Source organism: Crinia signifera, chromosome 7 (assembly GCF_055691185.1).
Source record: "Crinia signifera chromosome 7, ASM5569118v1, whole genome shotgun sequence".
Lineage (NCBI taxonomy): Eukaryota > Metazoa > Chordata > Amphibia > Anura > Myobatrachidae > Crinia > Crinia signifera.
This window is the reverse complement of record NC_139223.1, coordinates 69,827,894-69,850,267: the sequence shown is the minus strand read 5'-3', so window position 1 is coordinate 69,850,267 and position 22,374 is coordinate 69,827,894. Positions and strand designations below refer to the sequence as shown.

Genomic DNA, 22,374 nt, shown 5'->3' with positions numbered 1-22,374 from the left:
TCTAGTACATACACATCTGGCTGCTGCACTAGCTGCTAGACATGTTGCTAAATTAGACACCCACTGCAAAACAATTCACAGAGCTGTGACAAACTTGCTGGACATTGGGAGCACCTCAGCAGGCAGTGGGTTAACGTTAACCCCGTTCCCCCATCTGCGGTACCCAGCTTTTGCTGAAAGACTCATCTGCGCATGCGTGCAGCATCCTTTCTGCTTCTGAAAGCTCCACAGGGACCCAGTAACGTCACAGCCCAGCCCTCCAGCCTCCCCCCCTAAAAGCTGAGCTGTGTGTGTGGAGCCAAGAAGGAGACATGAGGATGGAGTGAGTGGGAGCAGGCACAGTCCTCCCTCCTCACCCACCCACCAACCCATCACCTTCTCAGCCTACCAAATATTTACTTCAGCCGAGGATCTCCACCAAAGGAGGACACGGGAGCAGACATGCACACATCCATAGAGTTAAAGAAATCCATCTCTGCCACCTTGGAGACAGACAAGCCAATGAAGAGCTATGGAGCAGTGGAGGAGACTGAGTGGAAGGCAGGGGGGCTGGGGAGAAGAAGTAAGTACCCCAGGCTCATGACATGCAGACTGTGATGTATGGCATGGTAGCAGTCTCATTATGGTGATTTTCTACTAGCTCGGCTGTACTTGCTGACAGAATCCCATTCAGTATGCATGCAGTACTGTATATGGAAGCTGCAGACCTGATCTCTGCGCTCACATGCTGAGTGTATCATCCTGTGTCCATCTGTTTTGGTACAGAGTTCAGTGAATGTCTGTATTTCAGCCACTTTGCATTCATTCCCCAGTTATCTGTGCTGCTACTGTCAGTACTGCATTTACAGTACTGCAAACAGAGGCATTTCATTTACATAAGTATTGTATTTGTTTACTTTGATCACCCAATGTGGTCTGTTTTTCACCTGTATCCATTAATGCACCAACATACTGGCAAGTACAATAAACCCTAATATTGCAGATGATTAAGGTCTGTATTACTGTACAATAGCATTTAACGTATCATTTATGTATTAGGTTCATGTTAACACTTATATGTTAGGTTCATTTTACAAGTTAGCTTTTTATGGCAGTTGAGTTGCTGCTAAAATTTCTGTTTATTTAGCAAAGTAGGATGTGTGCCAGCAGCAATTATATAATGGTGCTATATCTAACAGTGGAAACTCATTGTATTGGAATAACTTTGGTGAGAATATAGGGCAGATTATTCACATCCTTATTTCCTAAAACCAGCAGTGAGATAAAGGTGCACGCATGTCTGTCTTGTTTCACTTTGTTTACATTCCTATAGAAGGCTAGGTACAAATTGCTCTCATTTTTTTTGCATTTTTTTTTTTGTTAATTGTTTCTTAACCCTTTGAGTGCCAACGTTGCTCTGAGCAATCATCACACTTGACCTTATTCTGGTTGACTCGCAAGGCTGCAAATTTCGGCGAGTCCACCAAAGGCCATGCGTCCCCCCTCACATGCTGCAATCCTCCGCGATCCCCCGCATGGCTGCAAATGGATGATTTGTGTAATCATCCATTTGCAGCCGGGGAGAAATTATTCGATGGTCGGCGACCATCGAATGATTTATCCCGCGCTCGCAGATCAGAGACACCGGTGATGTCAGCTCTCCCCCCCCCCCCCCGCACTGGCATCATCAGACGATTACCATGGGAACGCCCATGAAACACTGGGTGTTCCCATGGGCTGTGCCCCCACCTCTGCCCCATGGCCGCACTGCTAGGTGCGATCGAGACGGCAAACATGTACTTCACCGTGCCCGCTCGCACCCTGCGTCTGTGTGCAGACGCAAAACATCGGTCCCCTGTGCGAACACACAGGGAACCAAATCAACTAGAACAGTGTTTTTCAACCACTGTGCCGTGGTACACTAGTGTTCCTTGAGCTGTTCTCAAGTGTGCCCCCAGATGCCCAAACCAGTTTACAGCCACCACCAGTTCAACTGTAATTTACTGGTCTCTGCTTTTCATGTAAAGGGCCAATATATTTTATTTTTGTTACCTGTGGGGACCAGTGTGATTGTTTTTTTTATATGGGGGCCAATAGTTTTTTTTTTTTTTTTTCCTGTGGGGGCCAATGTGTTTTGCCCTGTGGGGATCTCATGGTGTGCCTTGGCAATTTTAAAATCTTATTTAGTGCGCCCAAGGTAAAAAGGTTAAAAATCACTGAACTAGAACAACCCCCAATATCCGCTAAACATGCCAGCATCGCTCACAGCGACAGTCCATTTAGTATAAATAACTACAAATACAGTCAAGTCAATTAATTAAAGTCTAGTTAAATATTGCACACCCCAAAAACACCCCGCTGTGAGCGAGGCTGCCATTTTTTATCGGCTATTTTGAGGATTTCTTACAGCAACATTGTCACTTAAAGGGTTAATGATCAGGTTTGCTTGTCAATTTTCACACCTGTTTTGATCAATTCCCTTGGCACTCAATGGGTTAAGCAACGAGCAAGGGGAACAGGAGTATGGGACTAGCTGTACATGACATTTTTAATAAAACAAAATACAGTGTTTCAGATATCAATGGAGACACAATGCATAACCTCAATACAGTACTGTAGCTGGCATTTCACAACAATATTGTATCATAAATAGAAATTAATTTGCTGTACAATGGTTATTATATTATAACACTAGTCTAAGTAGCCCTATTTTTTCACAGGATCCTTATTATATTATTTTATTTTGCATTGATTTCTCAGCATCATAGCTATAATATCCCTTATTCATGCTGCACACAACAAATGCATTTGCATTGTTCTGTTTATCTTGACATTGACATTTCATGGAACTGATAGATGGATGTGGATCTGGTTGTAATGTTTTGAAGCAGTATGCTGATAAAGTTTGGATTGTTTGCGGTAGTCATTTGGAACATTAATGCATCCTTGTTACATGTTTACCTATTGTAACTACATTCTGTGACTCCAGTCTACGCTGTGTGGGAGATGAGTCATTGAGGCAAGAGATCATACACAGGAACTTTAATGAGGCACCATTAAACAAACACCATGTATTGCCAGCCATAAGGAGATTTTACAGAGAAACATTACCGATTACCATCCTAGATACAAATTGTGGGTGGTCGCTGTGTGTTGGCATTACATATTCTATATAGCTATTCAGATATTTGCACACTCTAAGCATTTGTATGTTGTGTTTGATAACATGTCACATTGGTTTAATTATTTTATGGTAATGTATTTAGTTGTCAGGTACAGTTTGGCAGTTGGATTAGATAGGAGGATTGGTGTTTGGGAAGACCGGTGATGATGTCTACTTCATTTTGAAAACATTTGATTGATGGAGGTTTCAGGAATACATACTGAATGAATAATACAACGGATATGAAAAAGCAAAACAACATTTTCTTCAGCAAAGCTGAGCGACAGACCCTGTAACATGCAAGTAGGCGCGTTATAAATTTCAACTTTGTTTAACCCCTTCAGTGGCAGTCCCGATAATTTTCCGGGCTGTGCTTCAGTGCCCAGCCTGGCAAGCCCGGAAAATTCTCGGGATTGCCACTGTTTGGAGTCGGGCAGCGCTGCTGAGATCACTCTGATCTCAGGCAGCGTCTCGCTGCCCGGCTCCCTCCCCCCTGCGGCGTCGCCTGCAGCGTCGCCTCCTCCTCCCTCCGCCTCCCCCCTCCCATCCAAAATTACCATTGAAGTCCACGGCGCCGGCTTATGACAAGCCGGCTGCCGGGGACAGCGATGCGCCGCGGGGGGGGCCCAGGTCCGGGCAGCCGCTGATTGACAGATCAGCGGTGCTGCCCGTACCCGGGGGGGCAGTGGTGGGTTTTTTTAAGGGAGCGCTCCCCATAAAAAACTCGCCCAGTGGGGAGCGCTCCCAAAAAAAAAACCCACCACTGAAGGGGTTAATATAAAAGAGTGGCAGAACTTGTGCTTGGTGAGACCGGGTGAAAAAATATAATTTGGGCATCCACTCTTCTCCATCCCAACCCAAGTTCACAATATGCAATATGGAAGTGGGTAAAAGGGAGAGGCATAGGCAAACGCAGGGGGGTTTCTGGTTGCCCAGGAACCCCCTCCTTTTGGCAAGTGCCTTAAATTATGAAAATAGCACTGAAATATAATATGATCAACAGAGCTGCCACCATGTCATGCAGTGTAAGGGACAGAGCAGAGCAGTATACCAGCTTCTTCTACCACATTTACTGTATGTGGGGATCTGAGCCCTCAAACATCGCAATGGACCAGAGAGTAGCTGCCAGGAGGAAGAGACAGGAACCTTACCATGAGGTGGGAGATTGTGAACTTAGAAAGTACAGTACTGGTTCTATTATGTTTGTGTATTTATTTATTAATTTATTTATTATATGTTAACCTTTTCCTGATCACTTATCTAATTTAAATATTTAAAACAGCCTGTACTATAGACCATATGTACTGTTAAATATTAATACTGTATTCCATACAGTATCCATTGTATAAAAAGACCAATTTTCAAGGCTGTTACCGCTCCCCCAGAATCCAGTACTTACTCCAATGTGCTGCAGAGTGGGGGGTTGGGATTACATTTGGATACCCCCCTCTAAAAATCCTGTATTTGCCACTGCAGAGGGTGACAGGGAGAGGCAGGGGGAGGTAGAGTGTGACACTGAAAAACAGTGGGTGACAGGGGCAGCAGAGGGCCCCTTAGTTCTCAGGTGCCCCAATACATTGCATCTGCTGCACTAATGGTAGTACAGCTTCTGAGCATTGGACTCCTCTATGTTATCTACATCGATATCCTCTATATAATTTCAACACAAAATATAGCTTTGTTGAGCAACAATTCATGGATACTGACCTTTCTGGCAATGCAATCTGGCATCCAGGACTCTGGCAATCCTCTTCAGCTGCGGTCCTCTGCAAAGCGTGGAGTTGGCAGCCAGGAGGCAGAGTTCAGGAGAGGCTGCAGGGGCTTCTGGGATATCAAGGGGTAGGGAAAGTGCTGAGTGACAGACAGGGAGCAAGGAAGCATTAAACACCCTTGCAATGAAGTTTAGATTTCACTCTACTGGGATGGCAAATCTGAACACACTGAAGTTGAAAGTAGGAATCTCCTTTCCTGTCACCAATTTAGTGATGCAATTCAATATAGCAATGTGATTCAGCCACAAAGTTGGATTACTGCTGGAGAAGTAACAAACTTCTCCACAGAAAACTGCTCTATAAACAACAGTAGGCAGATAAAAGCCCTATTTAATGCAAAACAGGGCTTTTCTCTGCTCCATGAATATATCAGTTAGAGATGGTCAAAACGGCTCTTTAAGCTGAGTCGCGATCCGCCGTATCTCTCAGTGAAAAAGATACGGATCTTTTAGGCGGAACCTCGGTTCGCTTAAAAAACTAATGCGAATATACATGACCAAGTAAAAACACTGATCGATGACTGGGTGCAGAATCGCCATCGATGGCGTCTGCACCGATGGCCATCCCTGGCAGCAGCAGCTAATCTTTCCATCACTTGTAGTCAAAGCACTGTACTCAGTCTCCAGAGGTAGTACATCTCAGCTGCCACAGGTGGCAGCACTGAGATCAAGAAAATGCATTGTAATGTAAAACGAAACTGAAACGGATCACCTTTCTGGGATCGGCGGCTCACCCGTTCTTGGGTGGGATCCGTTCAAAAGATCCGTTTCGTTCGCGAACGGCCCATCTCTAATATCAGTATTCCTCCACCGGTACTTTACCCTACAGATGCAGAACTGTTCAGGTGTTACCGGTCTTGGAAGAGGCAAGAAGGGACCACTTCTGAATCCTCTGGATTCCATTAAGGTCCTCAGTTTGCCTTAAAAAAAGCTACATGTTAGTACTGTAGTATACTGTTTGTACTTAGAGAAGAAATTAAATTAAAATGACTGAATTTGAGTTTTGTGGGAAAACAGGCTCCTTCATAGACATATGGGGTGACATTTAATAGGATGTGCTAGTTGAATTTGTGCGATATTTAGGCAACAAAATGGCATTTTCGCACATTTTGGCAAAACCGCTTACATAATAGGGTGCGCTAAGTCGAGTAAATTGCACATTTTGTGTGATAAATCGCACTTTTTCACTTGCCGGTTCGCATTTTTTTTTCATCCAGATGTTTTTGCATTGAAAAGTATGCAAATCGCTTATTGAATGGAATGCGCTAACGGAAATCGCATTTCAAAAGTGTCTAAAAATCGCCTCTGATGCAGACCAGGTCCTGAGGAGCGAATTGACCCAAAAGCAACTTTGTACAAATGCAGAAATGGTTAATTTTCACACAGGTGTCCACAATTTTATTCAAAAACTCCCTTAAATATACCCAAACATCATTAAGGACACCTGTGAGGGTTTGAGAGATGGAGATTGTGCAGAGTGGTTTGGAGCTGGCTGTTTGTGACTTTGGTCATTTGGAGGAGCTGCACAGGAGGAGGGACTCTGCTGCGTGCCAGATCCAGGTACCCAACTACTGCGTGCTTCACGTAGGTATCATGCTAGGCCAGGCTTTCCCAACCACGGTCCTCAAGGCACACCAACAGTGCAGGTTTTGTAGATATCCAGGCTTGAGCACAGGTGACTTAATTAGTATCTGAGTGATTCTGATTAAACCATCTGTGCTGAAGCCTGGATATCACTAAAACCTGCACTGTTGGTGTGCCTTGAGGACCGTGGTTGGGAAAGCCTGTGCTAGGCTGTACCTGGACTCCCTCTTGGATCAACAGGTTGTGGGGATGTTTAGGCTGAACTGCATTAACCTGTTGGACTTATATGAGCAGGTGAGAGATGATTTGGACCCTTACTGGCCAACTATGCAGTGTCTGGGCTGTAGAAATTAATGTGTGCCCTCTACTTCTTGGCCACAGGCTCCACTCAGTCTGTGAGCTCATGGTCGTTGGGGGTCTCACAAGCCACTTTCTCTAAGCATTTAACTCAAGTGTTACTTGCTTTCAAGAAGTTGTGGCGCACATACATCAGATTCCCACATTGTGAGTCCGAGTGGCAGGACCTTAAGGTTTCTTTCGGCTCTCAGCATTCCCAAAAGTGCTGGAAGCTATAGAGTGCAGCCACATTGGGCCTCGGGTACCGCACGTGAGGGGACACGATTTGGGCATGGGCATGGGCGTCACTCTCTTAACATGCAGGTGGTATGTGATGCCAACCTCAAAATACTTAGTGTGGTTGCAGGCTACCCAGGGAACTGCCATGATGCCTATATTCTGCATCACTCAGCCCTCTGGGACCGATTTGAGGTCCACCAAATGCCGGAGGGCTGGCTACTTGGTAAGTACATTTTAATTCATGTACGACGTGTATGTAACCGGTTGGCTGGTACCTCCTCCAATGCGGCTGGCCTCTTTAAATTCAGTTGTCATCTTGTCTTTGAGTGGCCTTTTGATGTCATATAACCACTTTTTGACATTTCTGACACTTCTTTTGTGGCTGCTAACGGCATTGACTGCGCCAGTGATGGATTCCCTCTTGCGCTGCGCATTGGTCCTGTTGTTGTGCTTCCCCAGCAGCCTGTCAAATACGGCCACTTTGGATGAGGGCACTTTCTGGCTCCTCCTCGACCTCCTCTGCGGACATGTTCCCCTCCTCCTCCAGGGCAGCATCACCCTTCTCCTCACCTCCATCTTCCTCCACCTCAGGCCTGTCGACCTCAGAGATGTGGCCCTCCTGCAGCTCCTCCTCGGACTGTGTGCTGAACAGGTCCTCCTGTGTGAGGGGATGATATGGGGAGGCAAGACAGTCCTCCACCTCTTCCTGCTGTGCCTGCTCCTCCGGGATACTGCTGCTACTTTTTTTTCCCTCTTCTGCAGGTATGGCTCAAAGGTGGCGGTGCTGCTTCACAAATACACACCTTCTCTTTCAGATGGTTGTGACCACACTCTCCTTGACCCAATGTCACCCCTCGATTGACCATTTGTTAATAAATGTATGGGGGGGGCAGATTATTATTTTTGGCAGGGGGCACACAATTTCTGTTTACGCCACTGCTGCTCACTCTGCAATTGATACTTCCTCTCTTAGTAGTAGTTACTAGAACATGGAGCAGTGGCGGAACTACCGAGGGTGCAGAGGGTGCCATTGCTATGGGACCTGGTGGCTGGGGGGGGCCATGGACAGCAATCACTTCCCTGCACCATGACCGTGCTTACTAGTAATTTTATTATTTCATAAAAGTGCCGTCGCGGTGCAGCCAGTTGCGTGCTCGCACAGCAGGAGAGGAGTGTAAGGAGCTGGGTGGGGCGATGGGGGTGTCGTGCCATGCTGGGTGGGCGGAGAAGCCAGACAGAGACGACCTGGTGCTGGCCAAGGAACTGCAGCCACAGCTGGGAGAGGAAGCTGTGTGAGAAGGCAGGGAGTGTCAGGCTACCAGGGAACTCAGAGCGGCGTAAGGTGTTATGGGCACCAGTTGCCCATTATAAATTTTGCTATGGGGCCCACAAAGTTCTAGTTATGCCCCTGTTCAGATTTTAGTACTATGCTGCTGTAAGTTTCCCTACATTACCTAACACCATCATGGTTAACCCTTTGAGTGCCAGGGACATTTGTAGAAATAGGTGTGAAAATTGCCAAGCACACTTTTTTATTTACCATAATGACCTGTAATGTTTACCTTGTATAGGAAATATAATTTTTTCATTTAACATTTTTCATTTGAATTTATATAACAAATGTGAGTGACGCTGGCATTTTTAGCGGACCATTTGCGCATCTCCCACAGAGATGTTGGCACTCAAAGGGTTAAGGCCTACCCTGCTTGGATTCCAGCCTTGCATGCTGGTATCAATTTTATGTTTAGTTATCATTTGGCATTGCCAGGATTTCCCCTGACTTCCCAGGCACATGTTACACACCGTCTATTCACTACATGAGCAGACCTATAATAAGACCTTCACAAATGAGTCCCCTTCAGCTGCGCCCAAGGGTCCTGGTACGGATTTCAAACATCCTCATTCCATACCTCCCAACTTTGCCATTACGTGGCCTAATTTGGGGGCGTGGCCTATACTCGCGGCTCCCCCGCTAGGCCATGCCCCCATTTTGCCACTATGGGGGTATGACCCAGAGGCTCTGTGAGCCTCTAGCCATGCCCCCAGCCCCCTGGCTGCGGGAATAGACGCTTAGCAGCTGACAGGGGGGACTCCCAACAGCCCCCCCACACCGCGGGACACTGCCGCCCGCGGGTGGGACAGCGGGACAGGCCGTGATAATCGGGACTGTCCCACTAAAATCGGGACTGTTGGGAGGTATGTCATTCTGTGATTCTTGTACTATAGTCAGGGTCGAATAGGGGCATACTTAAGTATGAGGAAATAACTGTATTATAACCACAATATGTAAAGATCATGGCGCACTGCTATTTCCTGCTTTATTGCATGTCCAACGTCTCAGAGGTTCCCTCACCAGTCACCTAATGTGGCATGACTTGTGTGACAGAAGTAATGTGATATCCCCTCACCCTCCTGTGTCCAGGTTTGCTAAATTCCTTATTTCAGAGTAGTTCTAATCAATGCAGAATCAGAATGACATGAGCTCATGGGGACAAGTTATTAACGATACATAAATGGTGAGACACAGGAGGGATTCACTTGCCCACACACCCTGAGGAGGTCACAGGGATGGATTGCAGATGAAGGTCAGGGGAGAGGTGGGGATGGTGAGAGGTACTTTGAAAGTATAATGTACAGATGTAGTCGCGCTCATAGTGCTCCCGATTGTTGCTCCAAATTCACATCCATGGCACAGGATTATGCCAATTGCAATGTGAGTCGAAAATCGCATGGCAACGATCTGTATTACTCAAGCCCCTCAGCATCAGTCTTACGGGGTCTGGTAGAACTGGGATCCAGACTGAGGAAGCCGCCGACTTCACGAGCAGGCGGAGAAACGCGTTTTTGAGCCCTATCTTTGCCGGTCCTGTATTTATTCTGCAAGCGCACTCCTAACCTGTGGATTACAAATATCACCTAGCTGGCTGGTCCAGCAGGAGAAGGTACCAACAAAGCTTCTTCCGGAGTACATCTCTGGTAATATACTAGTTGGAGAGACTGACCTTGGCTATCCACCACAGAAAGTTTATGCGGGACTGGTAACTATGAGATTCTATCACTGCCTTTATTAAGCCTCATATTTCATTCCTGATTCAAGTGACTATAATACTCACAAGAAAAACGGCAATCCCAGCAATTTCAGCTTTTTTATTGCAAATATATGTTATATGTTGTCTGTCCTGTCTGTCTGTTATATTGTGCACAATTGTATTGTATATGAATTTTTGTGTGGACTGATTCCACTTTATATGCTTTTTAATAAATTGATTTATATATTCATAAAACTGTAAGGACATTCTAATTTTTTCTGAGCAGGATTGCGCTTCTTAAAGTGCCAGATACTTAGGTATCTGACACTATCTTTCCTAGAACTGGGATTGGTCCCATCTTTCTACGCAAAGTTAAAAAAATTGATTAATTCATATAAAAAGGTTATTTATGCATTTCTTATGTAACTTTCTCCAACTCTGTAAAGTTTTTTTTTAGTAAGGGTTAGGCACTAGGAATGAAAGGTTAGGGTAAGGCACTAAGGGGGTACCACTGGTGATAGGCTGTGGTGAGGCGGGTTACTTTTAGGCTGCAGGAATGGAAGCTTATGGTAGGGGGTAGAATTAGCATATTTGCCTAGCAGGAGTCGGAATCTGCACGTCAGGATACCGCTGTTGGTCTTCTAAACGCTAGCAACCCAAGTCCTGTCCCCTATCCTGGAAATTTAGGCATCTAATTCTATCACCTAAATACCCTTGTGCCCTCACAAGTGGTTGTTTGTTGTAATAGACCAGTAGTTCTACAACGGTGGGGCCTGACCCCACCTCGGCATGGGGTCACGACTCTAATGGGCTAATGTGCCCTCTAATGGGTTAATGTGCCCTCTGTGGTGGGGGGACATGGTATAACGCATTAAGGGAACACCCACTGCTTCCCTCTTCCATCCCCTTGTCCAGGGCCAGTGCCACCACTAGGCAGCTTTAGGCATTTGCCTGTGGGCACCAGCCACTGGAGGGCGGCACTTGGGAACAGGTTACCCCCCTCCCCCGTGAAGCCAGATGAGTGGCGCCTGCACCCCCCATTCAAGAACTCCAGTCTCCAGGAGGAGCGCTTCTTGTTTTGGTATTTTTTTTATCTTATTATCTAAGAGATTTACATTTCTAAAGATGTAACCAAAACAAAATATTACATTTGTTATCTCCAAATAACACCTATAACCACCAAGCTGGCAGCAACGCTCAAATATTTTATCACTGTCAAATAACTGTTGTTACTTGGTGGATTCCTTTGTGCGTTGCCAAGCAAGTTAGATTCCCTTGTCTGCTGAGTGTGGATAATGTTCAACGTTAGATCTGTCGAATGCAATTAGATGCTCATGGCATTTGGCAACTACCGTGGTTTCTTAATTCTGTCATGAGCATTTTGAGATTACTTGGCCTCCTTTGCAAAACCTTAAGAGCATTACTATAAACTTCCATTCCAAGTCAGTATTTTACATAATATACATAAGCATTTTCTCCCTCATGGAGAGGGTCAGGTAGGCAATTCTGTGTATACTCATTACGTCATTTGTGCCTAAGCATGGATAATAAAGTCTGGACTGTATGGGTGCTTTGATGCCTTGTGTTTTGGAACCACTGACCTATACTGTAAGGGGCCTTGAGAATTAAGTTTTTTTCTATTGTCGAACTGAAGTCTAATTTAGATATTTTGCTATTATATTTAATCAAAAATTTGTACTCTGAATTTTGGGTGTAGTATGACTTGCCAACTGTTATGTTGACAGTCATCAAGTCTACCCGAGAATGTCGACAGGGCCAAACTATCGACATGCAGCATGGTGGCAAGCTCAGCATGTCGACACTGCACATGTTGACATTTATCATGTCTACCCATGATGAACTGTGGTTGAGTGGTGTCTCACCTTTTCCTGGCAGCTACAGCAACTCTAGAATCTTTTCCTGGATCCCAGTAGTTACAGTATGTGAGGATTACTGATTACTGTAGTTCTTCTCCCTCTATCCCCTACCCTGTTTCCTACACCTATCTCCTAGGCCCTTATTCTGGTTGGTGCGGTAATATCCGCGTGCGTTCGTGCCGCCGATGTTTTGTGTCTGCGCATGTACAGAGGCGTCTCTGCGCATGTGCGAGCGGGACGCACGGCCACATTCTGCATGAAATGTGTACACTACGAACAGGGGGTGGAGAGGGGTGTGAAGGGCTGTTTGGGCTCATTACCATATGTTTACACCCCCCGTTTCATGGGCGTTCCCATGCAAACGCTGGGCGTACGTATGGTAATGCGGCCGTGACGCACGTGTAGGGGGCGGACATATGACATTGCCGGATGTCAGCTGCCCGCCCAGATCCCTGCTTTTGCACGGAGAAATGCCCGTGTGGTCTGAGGTTGCGGGAGCTGGCGGACCACTCGGCCCTGTATTCGATGTTCTGCGACCATCGAATGATGGGGGAGGTTCCCTGAGATGGAGGAGGTGTATTCATGAGAAATACATGTGCGGTCCGTTCGGACAGCTTCTTACCGCGTACGGACGGAGTTGGCGATCCGTATGGAAGGCGGGGTTTAGGACGCACGGTGCTGGCCGCATATTCGGATCCGGCCGCACCGATCAGAATAAGGGCCCTAGTGCCTAACCCTAAACCTCCTAATAGAGCCATAACTAGACTTTTTTGGTGCTCTATGCCAGAAAGATAATTGCCCCTTCCCCTTTATTCAGCTACAATACCTTTAATACTGTATATAACACATTTTAATATAGTCCCATATGCAGGAATTTAGTTTACCTGTTGCCTTCAGTCATAGAACCCACTGCATTCCAGTCAAACACCCTAATCTTTGAGCATTTTAACCTGCATAAAAACTATGAGATTTCTTACTATATAAAGCTACTTGTACTTTGTAAAAAAAAGCCTGTTAGCAATGCTGATTAGAGGATAGCTGAAGCTACTCGCCAATCAAAGTGCTGAAACGTGTGTGTAAGCACTGTATGGAAGCATGTGTAGAAACAATGCGGGACCAGGGCCGCCAAGAGGTAAGCCCGTCCCCGGTAAAATTTTGGGGGTGTGGCCTAATCTAGGTGGCGTGGCCACCTACCATGATTAGACCACACCCCCAAAATGTTATGGGCGGGTAAAAAAACAGTCTAAAGTTGAGTGTTATTGTCTCCCCCCCCCCCCCCCCTCAGCAGCAGCAGCACACATCTACAGCATGTGCTGTGCTGACAGCAGGCTCAGCATGAGCTCACACGCTGTCAGTGAGATGCTTATGCTGAGCCTGCTGTCAGCACAGCACATGCTGTAGAAGTGTGCTACTGCTCGGGAGGGACGGAGAGGGAGGGGGGGGGGGGTCGGACCAGGGCCCCCGTCAGTCCCCTGCAGCAAGCCCAGGCCTGGTTAATTAGTACCCGCTCCCCCTCCCTCTCAGCAGCTCTGTGCGGGACCACAAGATGAGTAAGATTATTTTTTAATTTATTCCAGGGTTGCCGATTTGGGGTGGCCATATCCAAGAGATAGGCAGTGGGGCCAGCGGCCATATCACAAAATGAGGTGGAGCCGGGGGCCGGGCTACCAGAGAACCATCTGAGGGGTGCGGCCATCAAGATCATCACGGAGACTCCCCTCATTGTGTAATGCCGATAATACAGGCATTGCACAGCGTGGGGCTGGGTCACGATGACGCGGTTTGCGACATCTGGTACCTGTGGACCCCACCCTGAGGGGTGGTTGTGGGGGGCTACTGCCATTGTGGAGGACCTGTCCACCTTTCCAGGGGGCTGGGAGGCAGACCCAAATTTCAGGAGCCTGCCGGTCATTCCGAGAGGGTAGGAAATCCTGATTTATTCTCGTGAATGGATAGGAGACCCAGGGCATTGCTTTTTCCAGATCCTACAATGCTATTAATATCCCTGAATTTACCCTATCTTTGTTATAAATATATCCAATTAAATTCTAAACTGGTACTTTCCATCAATAATAGAATCAAAATCAGTTTATTTTAATAGTTAAAATACCTCAAATATTTTCTCCAAGAAGGCTAATCTGTAGTATTTACATTTAAGGAAACCGGGTCTCTTGGGAAACTTAGCTGAATGGGTAGATGCTGAATTAAAATGATTACATTAAATTCAGTGACCACATGTTATACACATCCAGTTATACAAGAGAATATCAGAGAAGTCTTGATAAAGTACAGGCAAACCTACAGACAGGGAAGCGAGTCGTTTAGGATAAATAATGCAGCAGTTCTGACAAAGAGAACTCCACTGAATGAAATCCCCACACTCCAATCAATAACTGTGTAATGACATGAAAGCCAGGGATAACCTAACACCACAGGAAAAAAACAGGAATTGATTAAATAAAGTTTCAATGTAAAACAAAGAGTTTCTAAATAAAAAGATTACGCTGGGCCAGTGTTTCTAAACCTAAAATACTAGGGTGTACTTGCTGTGACATATGAGGCCAGGGTCGGACTGGCCCATAGAAGGAGAAAACCTCCAGTGGGCCTCAGAAGAAGAAGCCCGAGCAGATGAACAGCCACGGGGAAAGGGGCGGGTCAACTACAGATGGAGCTTTCTTCAACTAGCCTCTGGATAACCATGGTGAGCCATGGCTCATCAAGGCCTATTGTTCTCAGCTGCAATACAATACATAGGACAATACAGTAGAAAATTAGCATAGGATTAAGTCCGACAGCTCTGGCTCACTTAATCCTATTAAAGGGCTAGATGAGGATGGCTCTATCTGTATGTCATTAAGCCCCACCCATTGTGGGGAAATTACAGCAATTGGTGTAGAATTGAATAGCGGCAGGGCCAAAACGAAATATTTAAATAAAAATGTGTCCCTATGGGTGGGGTACCCCTTCCTTGAGAAATTCTGGATTCCTTACATTACTCATCCAATCCTGCCCATGTCACTAGAAAGTGGGCAGAACATGGAGCAAGGCTCTAGACTGAACGCCCTGGCGGCTTGTAATGAGAGGTGCCACCTTGCTGAAATTCAAAGTTACATGAAAAACAGGGAGGGAGGGGGGGTTACAGGTGCTCTGAAAAATCATTACTGCTAACATATTATATATTTTACACTTTTTAATATTTAATTATATTATTATGCCCAGCATATTATTATGCCCAGCAACGTTGCTTGGGTTCACCTCTATCGAGCAGGTCCCTAACACCCCCATACCAGTCCAGGCAACCCCCCCCCCTCCCCAGGGCAACACAATAAATAAAATATAGCAGTAACATGTTAAGTGTTACTAAGTATGACCCAACCCCTCTGCTATTGTCTGTTTCCAGGCGGTTCACTTGTATTATAAATGATAAAATATAATATTCCTTGTGGATATGCAGTTCCATACAGACATGAATTAGACCCACAGAGAACTGGGGTGGAGCTTATAAAAACCCTTCCAATTCTTTATCCTCCCCCTTGTCAGTGCTTAAGGGCCCCATACATCAACAATTAATTGTGACAATTTTCAGATATGGAGATGATTGCCACAATTAATTTTAGATGTGTGGGCTCCCCCTTTTGGCAATCCCAATCAAAATCGCCAATCGATTGCTTAATCAGGTTTTTAAACATGTTTAATGATCTGGTATTATCTGCAGATCTTTTTTATATGTGTGGGCATTCCCAATTCGTCTTCTTCATCTATTTACATTATGAACAGCAATCAATTGGGCAATTTCCAGATATGAAGATGCAATCTTTAGATGGAAAAATATGTAAATCACTGAAATAAATCTGTAATGTGTGGGCAAAGTCAGATAGATTGTAAAATCCTTTTATCTGGCCAAAAAATCCCTGTATCTGGAAATCCATAAATTGTGATTGCTGATGTATGGGGCCCATTACATAACACTTGCACATGTAACTCTGCATTGATTGTTATTGTTCAGTTTTTGGGTTTTTGCTTTCTTTCTGAGCATTAGTATGAACCATCCTTTTGTTGTCCTCATCCTATTGCCAGTAAAAGTGAATATCTTATGCAGCCATCCCTTAGCATTTACAATATCTGATTCAGGTTATTGTGTCTCTGCATCAGCAATTTGATTACAATAATTGCCTTACACCCTAATTCACCATAACTGCCTGTTGAAACAGATAAACACACGATTACGGCATCAAGTCAATCTTTACTATAGATTTTTCAAATCCTCCTAGGAACAGGTTATAATTAGTCTCACAATGCTTATAGCTGTTTTCCTAAAAGCAGTGGTAAGTAATTGTTAGATATTAGCAATAGAGAGGAACGAGTGAAGAGATTTCTGTGGTTTGGAATAAACCATGTTTACAATATAATTCAATATGCATGTATATGACATTTAAGAAAAACATCAATATGTTGTATTTTTAATAGTTCTATTCACATTCTTGACGGTATAGATTTATCACAGTTCTAGCAACTATTGATTTGCAAAGTATACACAATAAACTATAGTAAACCAAAAGTTGCCACTCATTTCCAAATATGTTCTAGATATCTCGTACATAATACGGAATACATATGGGTGGCGTTCCGCCGGGAGGCCTGGATGTGTCTAGAAAGCGGGCAGGGGGCTGCAAGCTGTGGGGGAGACGGGACAGGTTGCATAGGGAAACAGATATAGGCCAGCAACGATTTAAAAGAGGAAAAAAAGGATAAACTGAGAAAAGGTGAAATAGAATGAGGGGAAAACCAGGAACAGAAATGAATGTGTAAGTAGAGAAAGAACAGTGAAGGAATAAAATAAATGTAAGAGCAATACAGTGAATGTAAAATGCACGGCAGATTAGTATACAAATGTAGCTCAGTCTCAAACAGAAGTCTGGAAGTAAAGAGGCTTTGGTCAAGCAAACAAAACCCCTAAGTCATTGGTTCCTAAACTTTTTTCTCTCCTTTACCCCTTAATTTTTTAATTTATGAGTACCCCTCCTCTCAATTTGAAATATCCATAATACTTACGAGTAAGTACGAAGTGAGCGGTATGTATATCCTTATGCGTGTCCTTATATGAAGGAGTAGCGGAGGGGTAGTGTGCGATCAGGAATCAGGTCCCCTAAGTGTCTGGCCACTGGCTGTGTACTGTCTCTGAAGTTCCCGCTAACGACTCTACGGTCAATGCTGCTGCTTCCACCAACTGTGTTAACATGGGGCAGAGGAACACTGAGTCTGAGGACAGCAGGGGTAGCTCCCAATGGATTTCTGGTCAGGCTAAAAGCATGAGGAGACATTGATGATGTTGCAGACAGAAGCAGAAGTGATACAACGGGGTTCATCTCCATGGCAACGTGAGACTTCTTCCTCTTCTTCCGCCATTACCAATATTATTTCCAAGCACCCTCAACCAGTCTGCAGTGTACTCCCAGGGTTATAAGTACCCCAGGTTGGGAACCACTACCCTAAGTAAACAACTAACAGCACAACACCCTCTACACTGTCATAGGCTACTAAAGATGGTGTGATCAGCACCCTTGCCAATCCCCATCCTAGAGGTTTACATCACCTCTTTTCTAATCTAATCATTTGGTTTCTCGACTCAGTACAACTACTGCATCTGGGAACACGGTCCTCATCCATTGCTGTTGCCATGTCTATTCTTTCTTTGGTGATCTCGGCTGTCTCCTTTGTGGTAGCAGCTGCCTCCAAACATGGGGAACAATACACGGGAACATTTTCAATGGTACATGTGATCTGATGCTAAAGAAAATCACTAGGCTACACACAGCTGCTCCAAGTTGGCAGGTAACCACCTTATTACAGCATGAAAGCAAAACTATTCACTAAAATCACTAATATATCATGTTTTAAGATGACTACAGTGACTAGTTGACGTTTGTGTCCTACAGCTGTCTCTCCTTGCACCACTATTGGCTGCATAGAAATGCCAGTTGCCAATGGCTGCTGCCTGACAATAGACACATTGACCTATACGACCAGCAGCTGTTACTCCATTCAATTATGTTTGATATTTAGCAAAACTCTTAAATTGGGTACACATTGGAGCAACATGGATTCGCTCCGATATCACAGTGAGTCTCCATGATTGCCCTACTCACTGGATTGATGTTGATGAAGGACAGAACGATCACTGGTCCATCATTCTTTAGCATGCATGGTGTGGTTAGCAATACTATGTGCAGCACCTCAAACCTGACATCACTAAAATGTGAACAAGTATATCACCGGTACACTGAGTCAACGTAGGTGAGATGCTGGTCCGATCCACCCAGCCAGATGGCTTATTGCCCAGCAATATTGTAGATCCTAAGAGCAAGGACATTTTTACCATCTGTGCTATTTGTTCTTGGCAAAAGACCCTCAATATACAGCGCTGTGTAGTGTGTCAGCATTTTATAAATTTATGATAATAATAAAGTAAAGTGTATGTTCAGAATAGACTCCAGGGATAACCAGCATAGGCCTGATAGCGTTTTGCAATGGTTTGTTTTGTAGTTACAGGAGAAAACTAAATTGTAAATTACAGAACAAACAATGATTCGGACAAAATATTGTGCACTAAGAATAACAGCCCTGATAACCACCTCCAAGAAATTTGAAGAACCACTCCAAAAAAAATGAGCATACAATTCCATACAGATTTTCGCAGGTTTTCAAAGCGCTGATATACCCAAAAAAGAAGAAAAAAACACAATAGTGTAATATTGTTAATGACAATATTGAGGTGTCTTTTATATATTAATTCGTACCAAATTAATTGGTCTACAGATCATGTAGACAACAGCACGTAATGGGAGGGGCTATGGATCGATACTTCTTTCTATCCTGCTCCTCCGAACAAAGTGGTATCTCAGAAGAATAAATAGGACATCATGGTGCAGTATAACCACAATTTAATAAAACACAATAAAAACAGGTCACAGTGAACATAGACTTTATGACTCTCACCATTCAAATATGTCTACAGGTAAGTGCAGACATCAAAGCATAAGATGTTAATTCTAACAGGCATCCCTGGATACTTAAATGGAATGGGGAATCCTCTGAGTCCTTTCACTGCTTTTTTGCTGAATGACCATGGCCAACCGGTTTCAATACCTTGCGGTATCTTTATCAAGGACTAAATGAGTGGTCACCCAAAGGTAGTATTTATACTTCCTGTTTCCTTACACAAAGTAAAACCTAATGCCAGACATAGAATTTCTAATTGCTAGCCGCACAAAACGAAAAGTCCTTGTACACTGTAAGTCCAAATCCATTTCTGGTATTCCGTCCCCTGGATGCCGCTCCTGATTAACCACATATAATGTGGCATCTGAAGCCACATTTCCGGCAGCGGCACGTTGAGCCACGTCTTCCGCTTTTCAAGTCTCCACTCTATGTTTCCTGCTCGTCTCTCCGGGCTGAAGTGACGATTGCGGGTCATTTGCCAAACTTCTGGTGTGTGCACACGGGTGTTGTATGCCGCAGTGGATGTACAACAAAGGCTTTGAATTTCAGTTACTTCTCCCGCGTAAGGTGCAATAGCGTAACTTGAAAACGATATTACCTTGGGATAAATAAAGGGGGTTCAATTATAAAAAAAAACATAAAAAATTCAAGATAAAAAATACATGATACAAATAATATAAAAACCTGCTTTGTTTCGAAATCTTTGTTCAAGCCTTTAGGAATTAAAGTATCGTAGTTAAAAATAGTTGACATTTCGCATCTTGCTAATTTGTTAGATAAGTCACCTAACCTCCATAGTCTCTTTAGGGCCCCAGTTTAGCCATAACAAATGTAATAGAGGAATGTATTACTCAGCTAGGCTAGAATCAGGAATAGTGCCAAGTATCTTACTAATTATCTGTCTTTTTCCCTATCACAGATGAGAAAACTTTTACCGTTTGCAAATCTGTTAAATTACAATCCGCTGCAATAACACGACCCCAAGTAGCCAAGATATAAGCTTGGAGTGTGTCATCACAGCTCCAGATTTATGCACACAGACTAGCAAGATATTTTAATTGGTTTATTTTAGATTTGAAATGCCAGCATGAAGAATGCATCTGGTTTAAAGTCACTTTATAAGTTCTATTACTGAGCTTATACTGGCTCTAATTTGCTTTTTCGTTTAATAAGGGATGGAATAACATTTTATTATCTATCTATCTAATCTACTGTATCTATATATCTATCTATCTAATCTACTGTATCTATCTATCCCTCTTAAAGGGCCTACATATGGGGCGACACTGCTGAGCGATCTGACCAATGTAAATCGCTCAGCAAGATCACTAAGTACACAGCGCTGCACAGCGATGTGCCAGCAATGTGCGCTGAGCGATCTGTCAGGGCCAGTATTCTCCAGTGAGAACACTGGGGCAGATGTATTAAGCCTTAACAAGAGATAAATGCAAGGGTGATAAAGAGAGATAAATGTCCAGCCAATCAGCTCCTTACTGACTTTTTTCAAACACAGCCTGTAACATGGCAGTTAGGATGTGATTGGCTGGATGTTTATCTCTCTTTATCACCCTTGCATTTATCTCTTGTTAAGGCTTAATACATCTGCCCCAATGTCCCTGACCGGCGATCTCACTAGATTTATCCAGCATGCTGGATATTAATCACAGGGTGATAGCGACACACAGGGTCGCACATCGCTATCGCTATGGCCCCTACATACGGAGCGATATAGGGGCATTTTCTAAGCAATCTAGTCAGATCACTTAGAAAATGCCCTGAAATCGCCCGGTGTGTATGCTCCATTATAGACCCAATCAACTGGTAGGCCGGACTGAGACAGGCCAAGGAGATTTGTTATTCGGTAACATGTACTGGACTATAATTTACAAAGATGCTTCTGACAACTTTGGCCATCAAGATGTCTGTTTTCTGTGTCTTAGAAATTTGTCCAGATAACAAACTACAGTTTAGCGATCAGACAATATGTTAAGCAATGAATAATGCACTAAGGCAGTGGTTCCCAAACTGTGTGCCGTGGCTCCCTGGGGTGCCTCGGGACACTTGTAGGGGTGCCCCGGGTTGGTGATCTAGGACCAATTCGAATTATTTATGATTAATTATTTATGGGCAAAACCAGTGCTGGTGGCTGCCAATCATAAAATGTATACAAATAGAAGCAAATCCTGCCCTTTACCACATAACTGACCCTAGGAATCGCATAGAATCCCAATATAATTAATTTTCTGGGGGTCTAGGGGTGTCGTGAAAAACAATTTGATACTCTAGGGTGCCGTGATTCAAAAAACATTGGGAACCACTGCACTAAGGTATAGGAACTTTAATTGTAACTAATCAGGGCTACATTGTTTGTTTCAATAAGCTACTATTATACTTAATTTTAACATGCAGGCGTGAATATGAATTTCTGATTACAGTTTGATGGGCAACATTTCTTGTGTGCTCAAACAGTGTATAAAGTTCTCCTTAAAGGTATGTGTCTGTACTAATTGTGCTTTCAATAGCATTGTTATAAAACCACATTGACAGTGATTCACTTGTTATTTGAGCACCTGCTACTAGAGGGCCGGTAGAAATTGAATCCTTCTGTTGTATGTACCTGAAAGCAGTGGGTGTGGCTCACAGCTCCCAAGGTTACCAGCAGAAATGTACGAAAACATCGAAACGTGTCCAGTTTTGGTGCTGAAATGGGAGTTTTTGCACTGCATGCACTATTTTAGTTGGGTTTAGCAATTTTGGGCACATCTGGAGTGATGGGTGCAGAGTCGTGTAACAATTACTTTTGGCAGGGCCCAATAAAATAATTGAACTGCCCCCATGATGTCAATTATATTGATACCAGTTGGTTACTGATGCCATGAGGGCTTACGTACTTTTTAATTACCTTCTAGCATTTTGCAAGATATAAACTGTTTTGCTGAAACTTGTGAGATTTTGCATGTTCCTGTAATCACTGAGATTAGTGGAGCGTTTGATCCCTTCCTTCTAGCAGGGAATAGTAATATGGCCTAAAATTCAGCAAGAATTGGGGTAGAGGTTATCCTGAGAATATTTGATAGAATTGTAGCCTTAAATTGGCATTTCTACACTATTTGTGCATTGTTTAATAGACATATTTAGCAATTTAAGTTATTTGTAGTTTTGTCACTATTGTGGAGGCAGATATTTCTTTGTGGGTTTCATGATTGCATTCCAATCATTGACAAGTAACCAGTGTTATTATTTAGTCTCCAAAGGTTATAGGTTTGCTTGAAATAAATATTAGACCTAGGGACAAATCAATTACTGTAGGTGAAAATTTCTCGCACCCAGAAGTTTGCATGGCAACACATCCACTTTAAGACAGACTGGACCCTCAGCGGCTCCTACCTACCTCCT

The 22,374-nt window shown here is 44.0% G+C and overlaps 1 protein-coding gene across 1 annotated transcript in view; it reads left to right on the top strand.

Moving 5' to 3' along the window:
* Positions 1-251: 251 nt before the first annotated feature.
* The window catches only part of BMERB1 (bMERB domain containing 1), a 169,470-nt gene continuing 147,347 nt past the window's right edge, over positions 252-22,374 (top strand). Inside the window, exon 1 of the mRNA XM_083153303.1 lies at positions 252-562. Coding sequence (XP_083009429.1) covers positions 442-562 — 121 coding nt within the window. The 5' untranslated portion in view covers positions 252-441. The remainder of the gene's footprint in view (positions 563-22,374) is intronic.